The sequence below is a fragment of the Neofelis nebulosa genome, chromosome 18, assembly GCF_028018385.1.
Source record: "Neofelis nebulosa isolate mNeoNeb1 chromosome 18, mNeoNeb1.pri, whole genome shotgun sequence".
NCBI lineage: Eukaryota > Metazoa > Chordata > Mammalia > Carnivora > Felidae > Neofelis > Neofelis nebulosa.
The window spans coordinates 17,649,046-17,666,847 of NC_080799.1; the positions used below are offsets into that span (position 1 = coordinate 17,649,046).

At 45.6% G+C, this 17,802-nt stretch overlaps 1 protein-coding gene and 1 non-coding gene across 5 annotated transcripts in view; both read right to left on the minus strand.

The window, feature by feature from the left end:
- The window catches only part of SRCAP (Snf2 related CREBBP activator protein), a 36,131-nt gene that overhangs the window by 16,733 nt on the left and 1,596 nt on the right, over positions 1-17,802 (minus strand). For 2 of the 4 annotated variants that reach the window (XM_058710364.1, XM_058710366.1), the window contains exons 2-24: positions 17,543-17,616; positions 16,257-16,519; positions 14,637-14,888; positions 12,923-13,108; positions 12,540-12,680; positions 11,566-11,788; positions 11,170-11,450; positions 10,453-10,543; positions 10,223-10,312; positions 9,540-9,728; positions 9,126-9,454; positions 8,846-9,023; positions 7,909-8,045; positions 7,519-7,688; positions 7,211-7,403; positions 4,837-4,973; positions 4,559-4,745; positions 2,906-3,075; positions 2,242-2,507; positions 1,749-2,033; positions 1,104-1,268; positions 646-831; positions 161-427 (exon numbers count right to left, since the gene is read on the minus strand). In XM_058710364.1, the coding sequence (XP_058566347.1) occupies positions 161-427; positions 646-831; positions 1,104-1,268; positions 1,749-2,033; positions 2,242-2,507; positions 2,906-3,075; positions 4,559-4,745; positions 4,837-4,973; positions 7,211-7,403; positions 7,519-7,688; positions 7,909-8,045; positions 8,846-9,023; positions 9,126-9,454; positions 9,540-9,728; positions 10,223-10,312; positions 10,453-10,543; positions 11,170-11,450; positions 11,566-11,788; positions 12,540-12,680; positions 12,923-13,108; positions 14,637-14,888; positions 16,257-16,310 (4,177 nt within the window). In that variant the 5' untranslated portion in view covers positions 16,311-16,519; positions 17,543-17,616. The remainder of the gene's footprint in view (positions 1-160; positions 428-645; positions 832-1,103; positions 1,269-1,748; positions 2,034-2,241; positions 2,508-2,905; positions 3,076-4,558; positions 4,746-4,836; positions 4,974-7,210; positions 7,404-7,518; positions 7,689-7,908; positions 8,046-8,845; positions 9,024-9,125; positions 9,455-9,539; positions 9,729-10,222; positions 10,313-10,452; positions 10,544-11,169; positions 11,451-11,565; positions 11,789-12,539; positions 12,681-12,922; positions 13,109-14,636; positions 14,889-16,256; positions 16,520-17,542; positions 17,617-17,802) is intronic. The other 2 variants (XM_058710367.1, XM_058710368.1) reach the window with 2 other exon arrangements.
- Positions 10,634-10,762, minus strand: LOC131501767 (small nucleolar RNA SNORA30/SNORA37 family). Its single transcript, XR_009256894.1, has one exon. It is a non-coding gene; the product is annotated as a small nucleolar RNA SNORA30/SNORA37 family (small nucleolar RNA).

Sequence of the window (17,802 nt, forward strand, 5' to 3'; positions counted from 1 at the left end):
CTAAAATGAGGCAAAGGCTCGGCAGCCTAGTTCTGGGGCCTACTACAAAGCAAGTCAGTATGCTGTTAAACAAGGAATCTGTTGTGACTAAGAAACCCCTCGGGGCCACCCTATCTCCATTCCTGGCAAAAACATCTGCTCTTAAGCCACCTGGACTCACCACTGACTTCAGGCGAAGGACTGTGGACCAGCTTGAGAAGGGGCCTCACCAGAGTGGACGTGGGAATGGGGGCTCGGGCAGTACCCAGAGTAGGTGTGGGTAGCCGGCCAGGGGTTAACGTGGGGCGTGGAGTCAACACAGCTGGAAGCCCAGAGCTTGGAGGCCGGGGTGCTGGGGCCAACGGAGGAACAGGAGTCAGTCCATCCCGAGGGGCCTGTCTCACTACAATCTTCACCACGCCTGTGTTATTCACCATGGTTGGTGGCACTGCAAGAGGAAGCTACATTGAGGGGAAGGTAGAAAAGAAACAAGAGACCCAAAGGATGGAAGAAGTCCAGGGGCAGGAGAGGGCAGCAGACAGATACTGGAGATACTGACAAGGGAAAACAACACTGAGGGAAGGCTGGACAGACAGTAGCCCAGGGCATGCCTGAAAAGACCAAGGCCAGCAAGGGCTAAGTAAATAGGAAGGCCAGGCGCCTCACCCTGGTTAGCAGCAAGCGGAAGGCTGAGGCCAGTGGGGGCAAGGGTGGTGCTGGGGGTCGAAGAAGGCAGCACAGAGACAGGGGTGGGGCCAGGGGTCGGGGCCACGGCCTGGATGAGAGCCACATGGGCAGGCTGGCTGATGAGGTGGTGCTGCCCCCCTGCTGACACCAGGTGCACCACATTCCCTGGGTTAAGGGAAGAGAGAAAGAAAGAGAAGCAGCTATCAGCCGGAGGAGGGTAGAGGCAAGGGCAAGAGGAAAAGGAAAAAACAGAGAGGGGATAACTTCTCTAGAATGACCTCATCCCTTTTTCAAAAGACCCCTTCCAAACATTCCCCTGGGCCCCACCCACCAAAAGCTAGGGAAAGAAACATAAAGGCTGACGTTTGAAAAGAGCAACAAAAACAGAGACAAGGAAGTGGAGAAAAAAGGCAGGACAGGGGGTGGGTTTTACCTACTTTGCAGCGGGCGGGGCTGCCCCACAGCAAGCTGGCGCACCTGCGCACCAGTCAAAGTCAGCTTGTTGCCCTGGATCTGGAAGGTGAGAGGTTTGCTTCCCCCTGCACTAGCCACTGGACGCTGTGCCAGTGAGGCCAACTGCCCGATGCTGACCACTTCGCCTGCTAGGAACAAAGAAAGAGTCTAATGTAAACAAGGGTCATCCTAATGCCCCTTCACCTGATGAGGCACAAGCCTCCAATTCCTCCAATCCTCCCCCTCAATTTATCAGGTTCCAACAAACTCAGCCTTTGATGTGCTACTCCTTCCAATCCCACTTGTTTGCCTAGCAATCTCCTTTACGTCCTCTAATGGTCTGCCACCATGCTGAGTTTATCACCACTCCCAACTCTGTGCTGCTCTTTTACCTCAAATAACTTTCTGCTGCTAGGTTTATCACAATTTACACATCTCTGTGTCATCTCCCTTACCAGCCTCAGGACTCGACAGCTCTTACTTGATTATGAATTTCCAGCACATGGCAAAATGCTTTATGTACATTAGCTACCTACTACTTTCACATTTCCTGGCTTTTCTCCAACCCTGTGGCACATAAACCTTTCTGCCATCTCAAGTCTTTCACTCACAGACTCCTGAGAACTTACAGGGCAGGCGAGCTTGCATATCAGGAGACAGGATGAGGCGCTGTGGCGCAGGAGTAGTAGTCGGCACTGCCGTGGTGGGAGCAGCGGCTGTGGCGGTAGAGGTGGTGGTGGCGGCAGAAGGGAAAGTGTAGCCCGGTGGCACTGTCAGAGGCTTCAACAGGCTGGATGAGCCTGGAGGTGGGGCAGGGCTTAGGCGAACAGGAGCAGGTGGGGCTGGCTTTAGGGACAGGGTTGGTGTAGGAGGCCTTGAGGTCCCACTCAGGACCCCCAGGGGGGATGGCAACACTGTAGACACAAAGCAAACACCTGTCAGATATACCCTAACTAGAGCCTTAGCCTGCTCCCAAAAGCCTCCATGCACGCTGCCAACCCATCAAACAGCACACCTATCTCCAATCCAGCTTCCTTATCACTCCCAATTTCATTATTTCTTCCCCAATCTGAATAATATACATGAGGTACTCCCCAGCATCTTAGCCCCCTGGTAACTCACCCTGGGGCAGAGGCCCACTGTTTGGCTGCAGTGGAGGCAACACAACGGGGCCAGGAGGCCGCGATGTCGGAATAAGTGGGGGCCCAACAGGCGAGGCTGACACCATCAGTGGTGCTGGCAGCACTGGGGGGGTTGGGCCAGGTGGGGGCTGGGTGGAGAGCTCAGGGCCTGGAGGGGGTCGGACCGGGACAGGGCCCAGGGGGGTCCGTGGGCTATTGACCACCACCACTGTCCGGCCTTCTTGCTTGGGCACTGGCTGCAGCATCCTATGAGGACAAAAAGAAGGTTGGTAGGGAGAGAAGGAGAATAAGGTATAGGGGGAAAAAAAGGAACAAGGAAAATGAGGCAGAAATATATGACAAGGTAACAAAAGCAAAGGGGGTAAAGGGAAAGGACACAAAGGAGAAAAAGGGAAAGAAACTTGAGATGACTGAAAAGCACCAAGCAAAGAAATGGAGAAAGATCAGTGACAAACATGAGGGCCCCTCCCAGTTCCCTCTTCTAGTTTTTCTCTCCCCCAAATCCTTCACAGTATTTTGCATCAATCCCACATAAACATTCCAGCCTAGCCTCCAACTCTCTCCTTTCCACCCCAATTTCTGCCCCCAGCTAGCTTTAGCCACTTTTTCTAGGAACCCATCCCTTTATCCCTCAGCCCTGGTACCTGTTGACCTTCATCTTGACTGGTTTGGGCCGGGGTGGGGGGTCAGGAGCAGTAGCCACCTCTAGCAGTACCCGGCGGGAGAGGCGGTGCCGGGGTAGAAATGTGTCAGCCTCATATCTAGAGACACGACCCTCCAGGCCAATAAGATCAAACCGACCCATGTCTATCCGCTGGTACAAGAAGGAACACAAAAGCATGGTGTCAAAGGGACCAATATGGCAATGATTTCTTGGATATGACACCAATAGCACAGGCAACAAAAGAAAAAAAAAACTGATAAACTGCACTGCATCAAAGGATCCTATTGACAGAGTGAAAACACGAGCCATAGCATGGGACAAAATATTTGCAAATCATGTACCTCATAAGGGGTTAATATCCAGAACATATAAAGAACTCCTACAACTCAACTAAGTGTAATTTAAAAATTGCCCAATTAAAAAATTGGCAAATATCTTGAGTAGACTTTTCTCCAAAGGAAATATACAGTAAGTACATGAAAAGATGCTCAACATCACTAATCATTGGGAAATGCAAATCAAAACCACAAGGAGGTACCCCCACCTCACACCCATTAAAAAGATAGCTATTATAATAAAACAGAAAATAAAAGGTGCTGGCAATGATGTTGATAAATTAGAACCTTTGTGTACTGCTGGTGGGAATGTGAAATGGAGAAAGCGCTATGGAAAACACTATGGAAATTCCTCAAAACATTAAAAATAAAACTACCATATGATCCAGCAATTCAATGTCTGGGTATGTACCCAAAAGAACTGAAAGTAGGGACTCACACTGATATTTGTACACCCACGTTCACAGTAACATTATTTGTAATAATGAGAAGATGAAAATAACCCAGCTGTCCCTTGATGAATAAACAAGTAAACAAAATGCAATATATATACACACACATATGTGTGACTACACATAGATACACAAAGATACAGAACAGAATTATCCAACTTCAACAAAGAAGCAAATTCTGACACATACTACAACATGGATGGACCTGAAAGACATTTTGCTAAGAGAAATAAGCCAGTCACAAAAGAACAAATACTATATAATTCTATTTAATAGTCAAACTTCTACAAAGTACAATGGTGGCTGCCAAGGGCTGGAGGAAAGGGGAGAATACAGAGTTACTATTAGTGTGTATGGTGTTTCAATCTGGAAAGATGAAAAAAGTGTTGAAGTTGGATGGTGGCAGTAGTTGCATAATAATGTGAATGTACTCATGCCACTAATCATATGCTTAAAAATGGGTAAAATGGTAAAACCTGTTGTGTATTTTACCGTAACAAAACCAAATGTTTGGGGGGGAAAAGCAACCAAAAAGAGGGAAAGGAACAGGAAAACAAAACATTGTAAGTATTACTAATATGCTAGGCACTTCCAAAAACATTAACACAATTTTCACAAACATACCACAGATAATAGACCTTGTAGTCAGTACTTTCAAGGGCAAGCAAACTTAAGGTTAGAGATTAATAATTAGCTTGCCCAAAAATCACACAGCTAGAAAACAATGAAACTGAGGGAATAGTGCTGAGATTACAGGGAGGTAAGGATGCAAAAGATCGGACGGCAGCCTAAAGAAAAAGATGCAGGATTGGAATAGGGCCAATTATCTTGGGAGCAACTACTTACCTGGAGGGGATGGACATCAGTGGCCCTTAGCACCAGAGAGGCGGTGCTGAAGCAGATTCCTGGGGTGATGAAGGGGGAGGTAACAGGTCGAGGGTCAAACAGGTTTGGATGATTGCAGACTTTTCGCAGCTGCATCAAAATGTTGATGACACTCATGAAATGGCCTGTGGCTAGAGTCTCCTTAGTTCTGGGAGAGAGGAAAAAAATACATGGAGCACCCTGACAGTCACATCTGTTCTAACACAGCATCACAGGGCCCACCCTCTGTCCTCCCTTACGTGGTCTGTGCCATGAAGTCATCATAGAGACATCGTTGGCGCTTGGAGAGCCGGCAGCGGATAACATGCTCATATTTTTTAGGCATCTGCTTCTCAACATCCACCTTAACTCGGCGCAGCAAAAAAGGCCGCAAAACCTAAAAGCAAATAAGCAGGTGGCTGACAGGAGAAAAATGGGCACTGAGCCCTAACCTAGCCCCTCTAGCTGGGTCTTGGCCTGATGACCAGCAGAGCACTGGCTTAACCCTTCAGTAAACACTCATGAAGCCATGAAGCATGCCAGGAACCAATCACACAAAGATGAGTCAAAAGTAAGCCCTCTTCCCAGGACTTTACTACCTGTTGAAGGAGACATGCATAACGATGATGAGGACGACACTAACCTTAAAAAAATTATTACAAAAACAATGAGGGCAGAGCAACTAACTCTGCAAGAAGGATGGCTCAAATTACACTTCAAGGAGTAACTATAAATCTGCAAATATTATGAAAGTAAATCCAGGAGACAAGCTGAAAACAAAAACTGTGGCAGTGACTACACCATACAAAACAAAAGGCAAATCTGAAAATCCCAAGAGGTAAAACCGGAGAGGACATTGTCTTTATGTGTATTTATTCTTTTTTTTTTTTAATTTTTTTAATGTTCATTTATTTATTTTCAAAAAAGGGAGTGTGGAGAAGGTGCAGAGAGAGGGGGAGAGAGAGAGAGAATCCCAAGCAGGCTCTGCATCACCAGCATGAAGCCCGATGTGGGGCTCAAACCCATGAACCACAAGACCATGACCTGAGCCAAAGTCGGACACCCAACCAACTGAGCCACCAGGAGCCCCAGGACATAGTCTTTAAATTGCCATGGAAGAAATGAAAAATAGAAATAAAATGAAGGAAAGAGATATAACTAAAAACCTTTTGGTTTCTAGTTTAATTTACGAAAATGATGGTATCATTGAACAACATGGAGTAGATACAGTAGGCTATAAGACTTGAGTTGTGGGGCGCCTGGGTGGCGCAGTCGGTTAAGCGTCCGACTTCAGCCAGGTCACGATCTCACGGTCCGTGAGTTCGAGCCCCGCGTCAGGCTCTGGGCTGACGGCTCAGAGCCTGGAGCCTGTTTCCGATTCTGTGTCTCCCTCTCTCTCTGCCCCTCCCCCGTTCATGCTCTGTCTCTCTCTGTCCCAAAAATAAATAAAAAACGTTGAAAAAAAAAAAAAAAAAAAAAAAAAAGACTTGAGTTGTTTGACTTAAAACAGAATGAATTCAGGAGAAACTTTCTTTTTTTTTATTTTTTTTATTATTTTTTTTTTAATTTTTTTTTTTTAAATTTTTTTTTTTAATGTTTTTTTTTTATTTATTTTTGGGACAGAGAGAGACAGAGCATGAACGGGCGGGAGAGGGGCAGAGAGAGAGGGAGACACAGAATCGGAAACAGGCTCCAGGCTCCGAGCCATCAGCCCAGAGCCTGATGCGGGGCTCGAACTCACGGACCGCGAGATCGTGACCTGGCTGAAGTCGGACGCTTAACCGACTGCGCCACCCAGGCGCCCCCAGGAGAAACTTTCAATTAAAGAAATCAAGTCAGGGGTGCCTGGGTGGCTCAGTCGGTTAAGCGTCCGACTTCGGCTCAGGTCATGATCTCGCAGTCTGTGGGTTCGAGCCCCGCGTCGGGCTCTGTGCTGACAGCTCAGAGCCTGGAGCCTGTTTCAGATTCTGTGTCTCCCTCTCTCTGACCCTCCCCCACTCATGCTCTGTCTCTCTCTGTCTCAAAAATAAAAAAAGTTAAAAAAAAAAATTAAAAAAAAAAAAATAAAGAAATAAAAAAAATAAAGAAATCAAGTCAAATTTAAATACAAGTTGACTGGTATAGAGAGTCACGAGAATAAAAATACACGGAGGATCTTTAGGCCTTAAGATATGTCAATTGAGAAAAAAATAAAAATAAGAATATTGAGACGTTACTGAGACAATATTGAGAATATTAAAAGCTGGACAAAGGAAGAGGAGCCAGAGAAGACAAAAGAAAAAAAGAAAACAAACAAAAAACAAAGAAAAAAGAGATCCCGATGAAAGCTGAAGAAAGCCCAGCAAGGAAAAAATCTAAGCAATGACTGATCATTGCTTAGATTAGCAATGCTTAGTAGAATGCAGTGTCATTCTACTCAGAGAATAAAGACAGAAATGTCACCATAAGGAAAAAAAAGGTAAAATGATGACTAAAATGAGGTCACTCAATTTGGCATTGGGTTAGTCACTAGAACGCTGCTACTTGACAACAGTGAATTTAGCCCAGCACTGACTTTCTCTCCATAAAGGTTTTCTAGGTATTGCCCTTCATTCGTTATTCCCGATACCCCTGACAAACTGTTATAGGCCCTACCTTGTGGAGACGTTTGACTAGACCTTCATTGTACTCTTGGCTGCCCTCAATCATGCCAGTTAGGGGGTTAGAGAACCATTCTTTAAACTCGCGATGAGACTGGAAGACATGGGGCATCAAAAAGTGCATCAAAGACCACAGCTCCATGAGGCTGTTCTGCAAGGGAGTTCCTGTGAGGAGTAGGCGTCTCTGGCTGCAAAGAAACAGAGGAAATTAGAGGGAAGATGGTCAGCAAGGTCCCAACCTTCCAAGCATCTCACCCTTCAGGTCAAGTCAACCCTCCTACAAACCCCCATTTCCATCTCTACCTGTTGAAGTTGAGCAATGACTGCCAACGCTGCGACTTGAAGTTCTTGATGTTCTGAGCCTCATCCAGAATGAGATAGCGCCAGTTCTTGCGGCGGAAGGCTTGGTGGTCCTGCAGCACCAGCTTATAAGACGTGATACACACATGGAAGGCATTGGGCTTGGTCCAGCCCTAAGGTATTAGGAGAAAGCACCAGATAGTGGGGTGAAAAGAAAAGAAAGGGAAGATACGCTAAGGTCCTCAAGGAACATAAATCAGACTGGGAGAAAGACAAAGTCCCAGAAGCAGAAGGGAGCAACAGAAAGGGTAGGGGGAAAAGCCCCTCTGAGGAAAAGGCCTAAGAGTAAAAGAGCAATCATTCGGGGGGAAGTGATCACATGGAGGGGCAGACCTGCCGCTTGAGCTTCCTCTCCTTCTGGGCTCCATAATAAGTGAGGATTTTAAAGCTGGGGCACCACCGTTTCAGCTCCATCTCCCAGTTCAGCATCACACTGGTGGGGACAATGATCAAATGGGGACCCCAGTTACCTGTTTAGCAAAAGAATGAGAGACGTACAGCATGATGACTATAGTTAATAATACTGGATCGCATATTTCAAAGTTGCTAAGAGGGTAAATCTTAAAGTTCTCATCACACACAAAAAAATTTTTGTTAACTACGTGTGGTGGTGGATGTTAATGAGACTTACTGTACTAATCACTTCACAATGCACACTAGTATCAAAACATCATGTTGTATACCCGAAACATAATGTTGTACGTCAATTATACCTCCAGTTAAAAAAACAAAATAAACTTAGAAAGATTTTAAGCAGGAAAAGAAAAAAAAAAAAAAAAAAAAGAATGAGAGATGGTAAGGAAATATAACTTTGGGAGTTTTTGGGGTTTTTTTAATGTTTGTTTACTTTTGAAAGAGAGACAGAGCATGAGCAGGGAGGAGCAGAGAGAGAGAGAGGGAGACACAGAATCCGAAGCAGGCCCCAGGCTCTGAGCTGTCAGCCTGACATGGGGCTCAAGCTCACAAGCCACGAGACCATAACCTGAGTCTAAGTCAGACGCTCAACCAACTAAGCCACCCAGGTGCCCCAAACTTTGGGGTTCTGTTCTGGTTCCTGAGGTATAACCCTGACCACTCTGTCCTGATGGTCCTTCCTAAGAATCCTAGCACTTAAGCTAACATCTTTACAGTTACTAACCAGAGTCAATGAAGCTACTAAGACAGCAGCAAAACAGTGAGTGTTTTACCATCCTGCAGCTAGGGTCACCATTAAACAAGCTTTGCAGGGAGCTGGCCAAGCAGCCCAAGACGAAAGGCCCTGCCTTGTTACCTTTTTCACAGGCCAAGTGGGCAAGTAGGGAGATGGTCTGGATTGTCTTGCCTAGCCCCATCTCATCAGCAAGAATACCATTAAGCTTCTTCTCATACATAGTAACCAGCCAGTCCAGCCCAATGTGTTGGTACTCTCGGAGCTGGCCCCGCAGGAGCAAGGGAATGGGGGTCTTCACCTGGTAGGAGGAAGAGAGGCATCAGGGTAGAAATGAGGTATCAGTCGCTGAGAAACAGCAAAGTCAAGGTAAGAGAAAACAGAAGCTGGGGCCTGGGAATACCTGCGTAGTGGCCAAGGTATAACCCTTGGGCTGAAGACTTTCAGCTGCTGCAGCGATGTCAGTAATTTCCTTCTTAGGGCCTAGAGTAGTGGCAGGCCCTGGGGTGGGAGGCCCACTGCCCCCATCTGCCTCGCTCTGCTCTTCATCCCGGGCAAGCAAGTACTCCACCCCGAAGTCATCATCTTCCTCCTCTTCCTCATCTGCTTGGCTCTGTGATCGAGACTCCTCAGATTCCTCAGACTCAGATTCCTCTGATTCTGAACTCCCGCTTGTTTCTTCCTCTTCTGAATGCTCATCTTCCTCTTCCTCGCTCTGCTCCTCAGCAGATTCTAAAACACAAAACGAAGGCTAAGTGCTCACAACACCTACTCCTCCAGTGTCTCCCCTCCGATGTGCCCATGACCACACATCCACCTGATTGACTGCTACTATCCTCTTGAGGAACCTCTTCAGCTTCTGTAGCCCCCTCTGGTTCACAGTCAGAGCTGTTAGCCTCAACCTCATCTTCATCTTCCTCTTCACTACTCCCAGAGCCTGGGGCAGAGGCATCAGAAGCATAGGCTCCTGCATACTGCTGCAGCAGCTCCTCCATAGACAGCTCACCTGGAGAAGAAACGAAGGATAAGCTTTTGGGAACTTCAAGGGAAAGGGGACAAAGGAGAAAGGGAGGTCTGAGTGGTGCCAGATCATTTTACCTAAGTTTCTATAGACACTACTAGGCCCAGGTCTGAAGGGAGGTGAAACAGTTTACTTTCAGCACCAGCTACTAAAGCCAAGCCCCACAGCCTGGGCTGGAACCATGGATGCTGCTGCCTCCCGCTGTGAAAGATAATATCAAACTAAACCTCTCTTTGAGGTTCAAGTCAAATAAGCTTCTTACATTAGTTCCACTAAGCTGTCACATCACTTTGTTCAAACTTACATCACACCCAGTCCTCAAATTCTATTTATAATTATTTGTTGACATCTGTCTCTGTCATTAGACCTGGAGTTCCTCCAAGGGGGATAAAAAGTGTCTTATTCATCTCTGTATCCCTGGCACTCTGCACAGAGGAGACACCAAATGGATGTTCAGTAAACGTCTGCTGAAATGTCACCTTCTCGAGCCAACTCGCTCAGTTCCATGGCATGATCCACCTCCCCTTCCAACTGCTCCTCAGCTGCTATAGTATCCTCTTCATCCTCCGCTAGGAAAGAGAATAAAGCAAAATCAATGGCAACAGAATCATAGAACACAATCCCAGTGGAAGACCAGAGAAAACATGAAATGGTAGGTCCAGACGATTCAAAGAGTAAAGGGCAACAGGACAAAGAGAACAAGCCTGACCTTCATCCTCATTGGCAGTAAACTCTTCGTCATCCTCATCTGGATGCCAGGGCTGTTTGTTGCGCTGTGTGACAGAGGGTGAGGGCTTCACCTGTATGGCAAAAGATAAAAAGGGAGAAGACCTAAGGTTAGAGCAGCAGGAGAAAGGTACAATGTTGAACATGATATCACAGAACAGTCTCTCTGTCCCACTGAGTGACAGGTGCCACTGGCACAGTCCCAGGGCAAAGATGCAATCAAGGGTTTTCTTTCAGCACCAGCTACCAAATCCTGGCCCCACTGCCTGGGGGAGGACCTGTGAAAGTGCTAGATAAGGCCCCCAACACCATCCCCATGCGCTCACACATATGGAGAAAGAGAGAGCTTAGGTCCAGAAAAGACTTCAAGATTATCATCCCAGGTCCAAACCTACAAACCAATAGGGAGTATTAGGACCATTTCACAGAAGTGGCAAAATCCAGAGTTATCTTTTCAAGACCGTGAGGCAATTAAAGAGTACAGTATACTCTTCCATTACAGCATTAGGAAATGCCCATCTCAAAATACAACTTGCCCCAAACCCAGGCTCTTCCATATCCATCCCCAAATGAGAGCCAATCACCCTTAACCAGGGAGGACTCCTGAAAACCACAAATGATCTTACAGACCAGAACTCAGTCCTTGAACCTCTACCTCTGCTCCCACTCTGAGCCCTTCCTCTACCCATTCTCCCTATACCTTTAACACTTGAGAGGGCTCTTCTTCTTCACCACCTTCTTCAGGCCCATCTCGAGTGTCACTGTCACGAGATGAGGGGGTTCTCGAGGGGCTGGAAGGCCCTCCTAGCAGCTGAGGGGGAAGGGAACGGAGCAGCTCTTCCAATGGCAATTCTCCCTCACGTCGAAGCAGCTCAATCTCACGCCTCTGGGTCTCTGCATCATTGCCTTCCTGTTGTTCTTCAACCTCAATCGTCTCCTCATCATCCTCTTCCTCCTCCTCTTGGGGTTGGAAGTCCCCATCTATAGCAGGAGAACAAGGTCACAAAGTCCACGGGGCCCTGCAAGCCACAGGGTGGGTTTTCAGCTCTGGAAAGGGTACATGAGGAAGAGTAACAGAGCCAAAGAGGACACACACCTTCATCATCCAGCCTGGAAACCGGGGGTGGAGGACTAGAGGCAGCTGAGGAAGAGCCAAGGCAAGGGGAAGAGCCAGCTTTGCTGGATGCTAGTGGCTGGTTGAGGCTCTGAGACAAAAGGTCTGAGTACTTTTCAGTTTGCCCCACAATGAAGTCGAGGTGCAGGTCCAGAGCTTTTTTACGCTTTTCCTCCAACCGGGACTGTTGCTTGAATTGCACCACCTGCCACAGCATGAAATGGACGGTCACTAAAATATTCATGTATTCTTTTATCCAATATTTAGGGAAGCCTCCTCTATGCTAGGCCCTGAGCTGGCTTTCCAAGAGGGAAGAGCTAAATGACCCTAAAGGTGCTTTTGATGAAAGCACAAAGGGAGCACAATAAAGAGAAGAACCAGTTTAACTTCAGGCAGCAGGGAAGATTTACAAGTGTATCTGGAGCTGAATCTTAAAGACTAAGTACGTGTTACCTAAGTGGAAATGAAAAGAAAGGCATTGCTTGGCAGCAAAAAGACCATAGGTAAATTACCAGAAATGTACAAAAGAACAATGAAGTGGAAAAGAGAAGTTAAGGAGCTGGCAGGAGACAAAACTAAAATACAGAAAGAAACCTGGTAGTACTTGAGAAACAACAAACAATATATAAGAACAATTTGAGAACTTTGATGTAAATATTTAAGCAGGTAAATAGTAGAGGTTTAGAAAAAGCATGCTGAATGCCCTGCAAAGGACAGACGGCCTAGAGGGATCAAAAAGTCCTATTAATATTCCCCAAAGGCAGGGCCATATTTTTCCACTGTCTTTCTTCTTGGCACTCAACACTAGAGACATCCAATACAAAACAGAAATGTCATTAGAGTTGTTTGAAATTAGAATATTCACTCTCTCAAGGAGACGTTTCGACCATTCCTGCTACCATGCTACCCACCTAGGACACCTAAGGCATTTCCCTTTCCCAATCCCTGCTGCCGACCTTCTCCACATTACTCCAGAACTGCCTGACGTCCTTGGCCATGGTGGAGGCGATTCGGCGTAGCTTGGCCTGCTCTTCCCTCCGAGCCCGCTCTTCTTTCTGCCGCTGCTCCTCGTGGTGCCGGATGACCATGCGCACAACCTGTGGGAATGAGGAACCAGAGTGAAAACTCCAAGGCCAGTCTCCTATCCCTTCCTCACGTCAAGAACAAAAACAAAAATCAAGTCCAAGACATTTGGGAAGTCAGAGCTTGCCTCTTGAGACTATGGACATTAATATGCACCCTACACTGTTCTGTTTGGTTACCTTCCAACAAACCCACGTATAAAGGAAAAGGAAACCTAGAAAAAAAATATGGAAGGTAGGCTCAGTTGAGGACATACCTTACGGGCCACACCCCGTTTCCAACGACGCTCCTGAGCAAAGTCAGCAGAGAGCCATTGCATCTCCTCACATAGATAGTCCCAGTGGCCTTTGGGGCGGGGAGGCTCGGGCACTTTAGGCAGCCTCTTCAGTGACCAGAAACCCTCCTTCCGCAGCTCAGCAATCCGAGTCTCAATCTCAGCCTCCTAATGAGGAAGAGCTAGGTCAATCAAGTTACTGGACATAAAGTCCACCTCAGGAACATAGGTGAATTCCTGGGCACTGATTACATACAAGCACTGTCTGAACTGAGTGTTTTATGTCTGTCTTAAGTCCACATACCAATACTACAAGGTAGGTATTACAATCTTCACAGGTGAATTAAAAAAAAAAAAATCAAAGAGATTAAGCAATTTACTTGAGATCACACAACCAGAAAGTGGTAAGAGCTGGGAATTCAAAATACATCTAATGAGTCTAGACACCAGAATTCATATTCTTTCCATTATTTCACTCAATCTCCACACCCCATGAATATAGGAAAGACATGGGGCACCTGGGTGACTCCGTCGGTTAAGCGTCCAACTTCAGCCCAGGTCATGATCTCGTGGTTTGTGAATTCAAACCCCCCATCAGGCTCTGTGCTGACAGCTGGGAATCTGAAGCCTGCTTCTGATTCTGTCTCCCTCTCTCTCTGCCCCTGCCCCGCTCACTCTCAAAAATAAAACTGAACGTTAAAAAAAAAAAAAAAAAATTGAATATTGGAAAGACTTAGAAAAATGAAATCCATGGGGAGCCTCCAGAGAAGCAAGGAGTATATGCTTCCTTACAGACTAGATAGAAAGGATCTTCATCACTGTAGAAATCTGCTTGCCCAAGAGTATGTTCATGCTTAGAAATAGGTTACAAAGCCCCACATACACAATCCTGTTTGTTTTTGAAAAACACTTTTATAACAATGTACACTTTTTTGTGAAAATACTAAAAGATTAACAACAGTTTTTGTGATAAAAAAAAATTAACTTTCTATAATGGTTAAATTTCATAAGCAATACGATGAAAGCACTTGAAACTTTTTTTATTTAACAGAAGTGACTTAAAAAACTCAAGACAATTGCCTTTATTATGCTTGGCCTCTCCTGACAAAAACTAAATCAGAGGAAATTACAGCCAGAAACGAGACAGGGAACTAAATGGCCTGACAGTGAAGGAAACATTAAGAAAGACCTGGGTATTAGACCAATGGCTCTCAAATTTAAGCATGCATCAAAATCATCTGGAGTGCTTTTTAAGTCAGATTGCTGGAGCCTACCCCTCAAGCTTTAAATGGATAGGTAGAAGAGAGGTACCAAGAAACTTGCATCTCTAATTTCGCAAGTGATGCTGATGCTGCTGGTTCAGAGACTACACTTATTGCTAGGTAAATAATAGGGGCTAGAGGACAGAAATGGGAAGCAGAAACCAGCAAATGTCCAGAGCTTTATATTTGACATAGCACTTCTACGTGTATTTTCTCCTTTAACACAGACCTCGTAAGTCCGTGAACTATTACATGATGTTTACTTTACAGAAAAGGAAATGAGGTTCAGATCAAACAACTTGCTCAAGATCATGTAAGTTAAGGCAAAGCCTATACTCTAAATCCACAAGGAAAGAAATGTAAAGGGCCCATGGGACAGAGAAGTTAAAGAAGGAAGACTCCCAAAAACTCTCATAGGCATTTCCAGTACATACATGCTTGGCCTGCTCTGCAATCTCAGCATGGCTCTTCTCCCACTTTGGGCCTTTGTTAGCAAGGTCAGCAGCCTGGGGTAAGCTGAGTCCCTCCAAGGGCACTGTGGCACCATCTGGGGGCCCTGGAGGTCCATCCAGAGAGGAATCTTGAGCTATATGCTGGGGAGAGATGCCACCTGCCCCACTAGAGGCTGGGGAACTGGATGAGGCAGGGGACACAGGATTGCTGCCTGTCATGCCGTCCGACACCATCTAGAAAAACATAAATAAAATGAATGCTTAGCACTGAGCCAGAAGTTCTAAGCATATTATTTCATTCTATCTTCACAAGAAAAAACTACGGAGTAAATTATCAACCTCATTTTTATAAACACAAATATTTGGGACGATCTTTTCATAAAATGTTAAAGATAACAGAGCCAAGTTCACAGATACTTGGCATGCGAGAGGAATCAGAGCCTGACATTTACACAGTTCCCAAATTCAAGAATAATATTATAGCATATAACTTCAAATGCTAATGATCCTTTCAGAGCCTCAATGATTTCACTCACATAAACAACTCTCTATTCTTCCCTCATTTACACAGCAAGTATGGCAGATTCACCTATTAAAATAAATTTAAGTTACCACCATGTTCAAAAAGCAACAATAGGGGCGCCTGGGTGGCTCAGTTGGTTGAGCGTCCAACTTCAGCTCAGGTCATGATCTCGTATGAGTTCAAGCCCCACATCAGGCTTGCTGCTGTCAGCACAGAGCCCACTCTGGATCCTGTCTATGTCTCTGTCTCTCTCTCTCTCTCTGCCCCTCTTCTGCTCACGCTCTCTCAAAAATGAATAAACATTTAGAAAACAAAAACGAAGATCACCTAAACCTCTTTAGGTTCCTCATCAATCTTGGGAGTTTCCTTTACCAGGAAGGTGGGAAGGGAAGGAGAGAGGAGCTGGTAACTGTTCTCAAACACCCACCTATTACTTTGCAAGGCACTGCACAAACAATAATAAGTAGAGAACATGGTCTCACTTAAATGCTGATAGTGAGAACACTCATAAAAATCACTCCAGCATATTAGCCTCACAGGGTGCCACTGAAATTCCTACCTCAGTTAAACGACAAACAACTGTATGTCACAAAATTTCCCAGGTACACAGAAAAATTGTAAGTATTAAATCCATACCCATCAAAAGCCACTCTATGCAAATCTAGGTATGTCTGCTCTCAAAATCCATGTTTCTTCTACTCCTGCACTTCCTTGGTATGAGAAAAGAACAAATACCACACACCATCCATAATGCTTACATTGCTCCAACTTCTAAAAAATTATCTATTCTCAAAGCTCACAGTCTTAGGAGCATGTGGTTTCAACCTCCATATCCAACCTGGCCTAATTCAACCCTTTTCAGGTAACAAAGGGTTTCCAAACTCAGAAATCAACATTACACTAAATGTCAAATAGAACATATCTAACAGGCTTGATGATCAAGCTGACCACCAAAAATTTTCCAAACACAGACAGTTAGGATCATGGAAATGTGGCTAAAACTTGCCATATTTCTTCTGCATCCGAGCTAATAGTTTACAAAAGCAGAAGCAGAGAAGGAACCCTCCCCACTTTCAAACCTGTGTCTGCAGGACTGGGAGCTGAGGGTGAGCAGGGGAGGGGCTGCTCTGCATGGTCCCACTCCCAGGCTCCTCTTTGGACGCCTGAAGAATGACTGGATCGTTATCACCACTGCTGCTGGCCGAGGGGCTGGCGTCCGGCTGCAGGGCATGCTGGGAGCTGGCCTCATTCTGGGCCACCGGCCACCGGGACCCGGCTTCCAGGGCCCGGGGCCCACTAGGGCGTCCCAGCCTCCGCTCAGGTCCACCGGCCTCTGGAGCACCTTAGGTAGGGTTAAAAGAGTAGAAATGGGTTTTAAAAAGATGAATAAATCCTTGGGAAAAAAAGGATGCCGGGGTGGTTCAGTTGAGTATCCAAAATTTTTTTTTTTTTAAGTTTACTTATTTGTAGAGACAGAGAGAGAGAGAGCAAGAAGAAGAGAAGCAGAGACAGAGAGACTCCCAAGCAGGCTCTGTCCTATCGGCACAGAGGCCAAGATGGGGCTCAACCTCACCAACCATGAGATCATGACCTGAGCTGAAATCAAGAGTCCGATGCTTAACCAACTGAGCCACCCAGATGCCCTGCGTGTCCAACTCTTGATTACAGCTCAAGTCATGATCCCAGGGTTGTGAGATCAATCCCCACATCAAGCTCCACACTGAGCATGGAGACTGCTTGAGATTCTCTTTCTCCCTCTCCCTCTCCCCTCCCCCCAACTCACACACACATGCAAGTGACTCTCCAAAAAAACCCACAAAAAAACAAAAAAAACCCACAATCACATTGAAGAACCTATAAATGAACAATGTTTATGGTCTACATTTCTTGAGCATCAACTATGTGTCATACTTTCCTAAGCACTGACTTGATACGTTCTATAATCCTCACAACTATCTTGTGACCTAAACACTTCTCACACCTTAATAAATCTTTATTTAGTTCCTTCCATATACTGAGAATAGAAGCATACAGAAAAGATCCCTAACCTAATTGAGGCATTCTAACATTTTCCCTCTTTTATAATTTAGGAAGTCAGCACACAAAGAGACCCAAGTAACTTGCATAAGGTCACACAGTAATAAGCTAACAGAAAGACTTAAGCTGAGGTAGTCTGATGCCAAAACCAAGGAAAATGTGCTACTCTCCTTGGTAGGGCTAGGGTGATCAGGCCTTTCTCTATCCACACTCCCACTTTTGTTGCTGCACCAATATCACCAAACCAAAAATACTGACTTATAATTTCTCTCATCTCAAATATCTCTCCTATTAGCATCAACACAAAAAATGGTGTATGAACCCTCACCTGTGTGAGCTGAGACCACACCCCCTGTGAAAGTCTGTACTTCCACGGTGCCGCCGTACTGAGGGAAATCACGCCTGAAACAGAGGGAAGGAAAACAGAGTGAGAAACGAATCCACATTTACCAACAACATCCATCAAAACCTTCTTTACAGTAACTTTTGAAGCATTTAAACATACCCGAATCAAAGGCTGAAAACAAGAGAATTAAACAGTAGTAAGAAAGGCTCATGTTTCAGAAAAATAAAAGCAAAATCACGGTT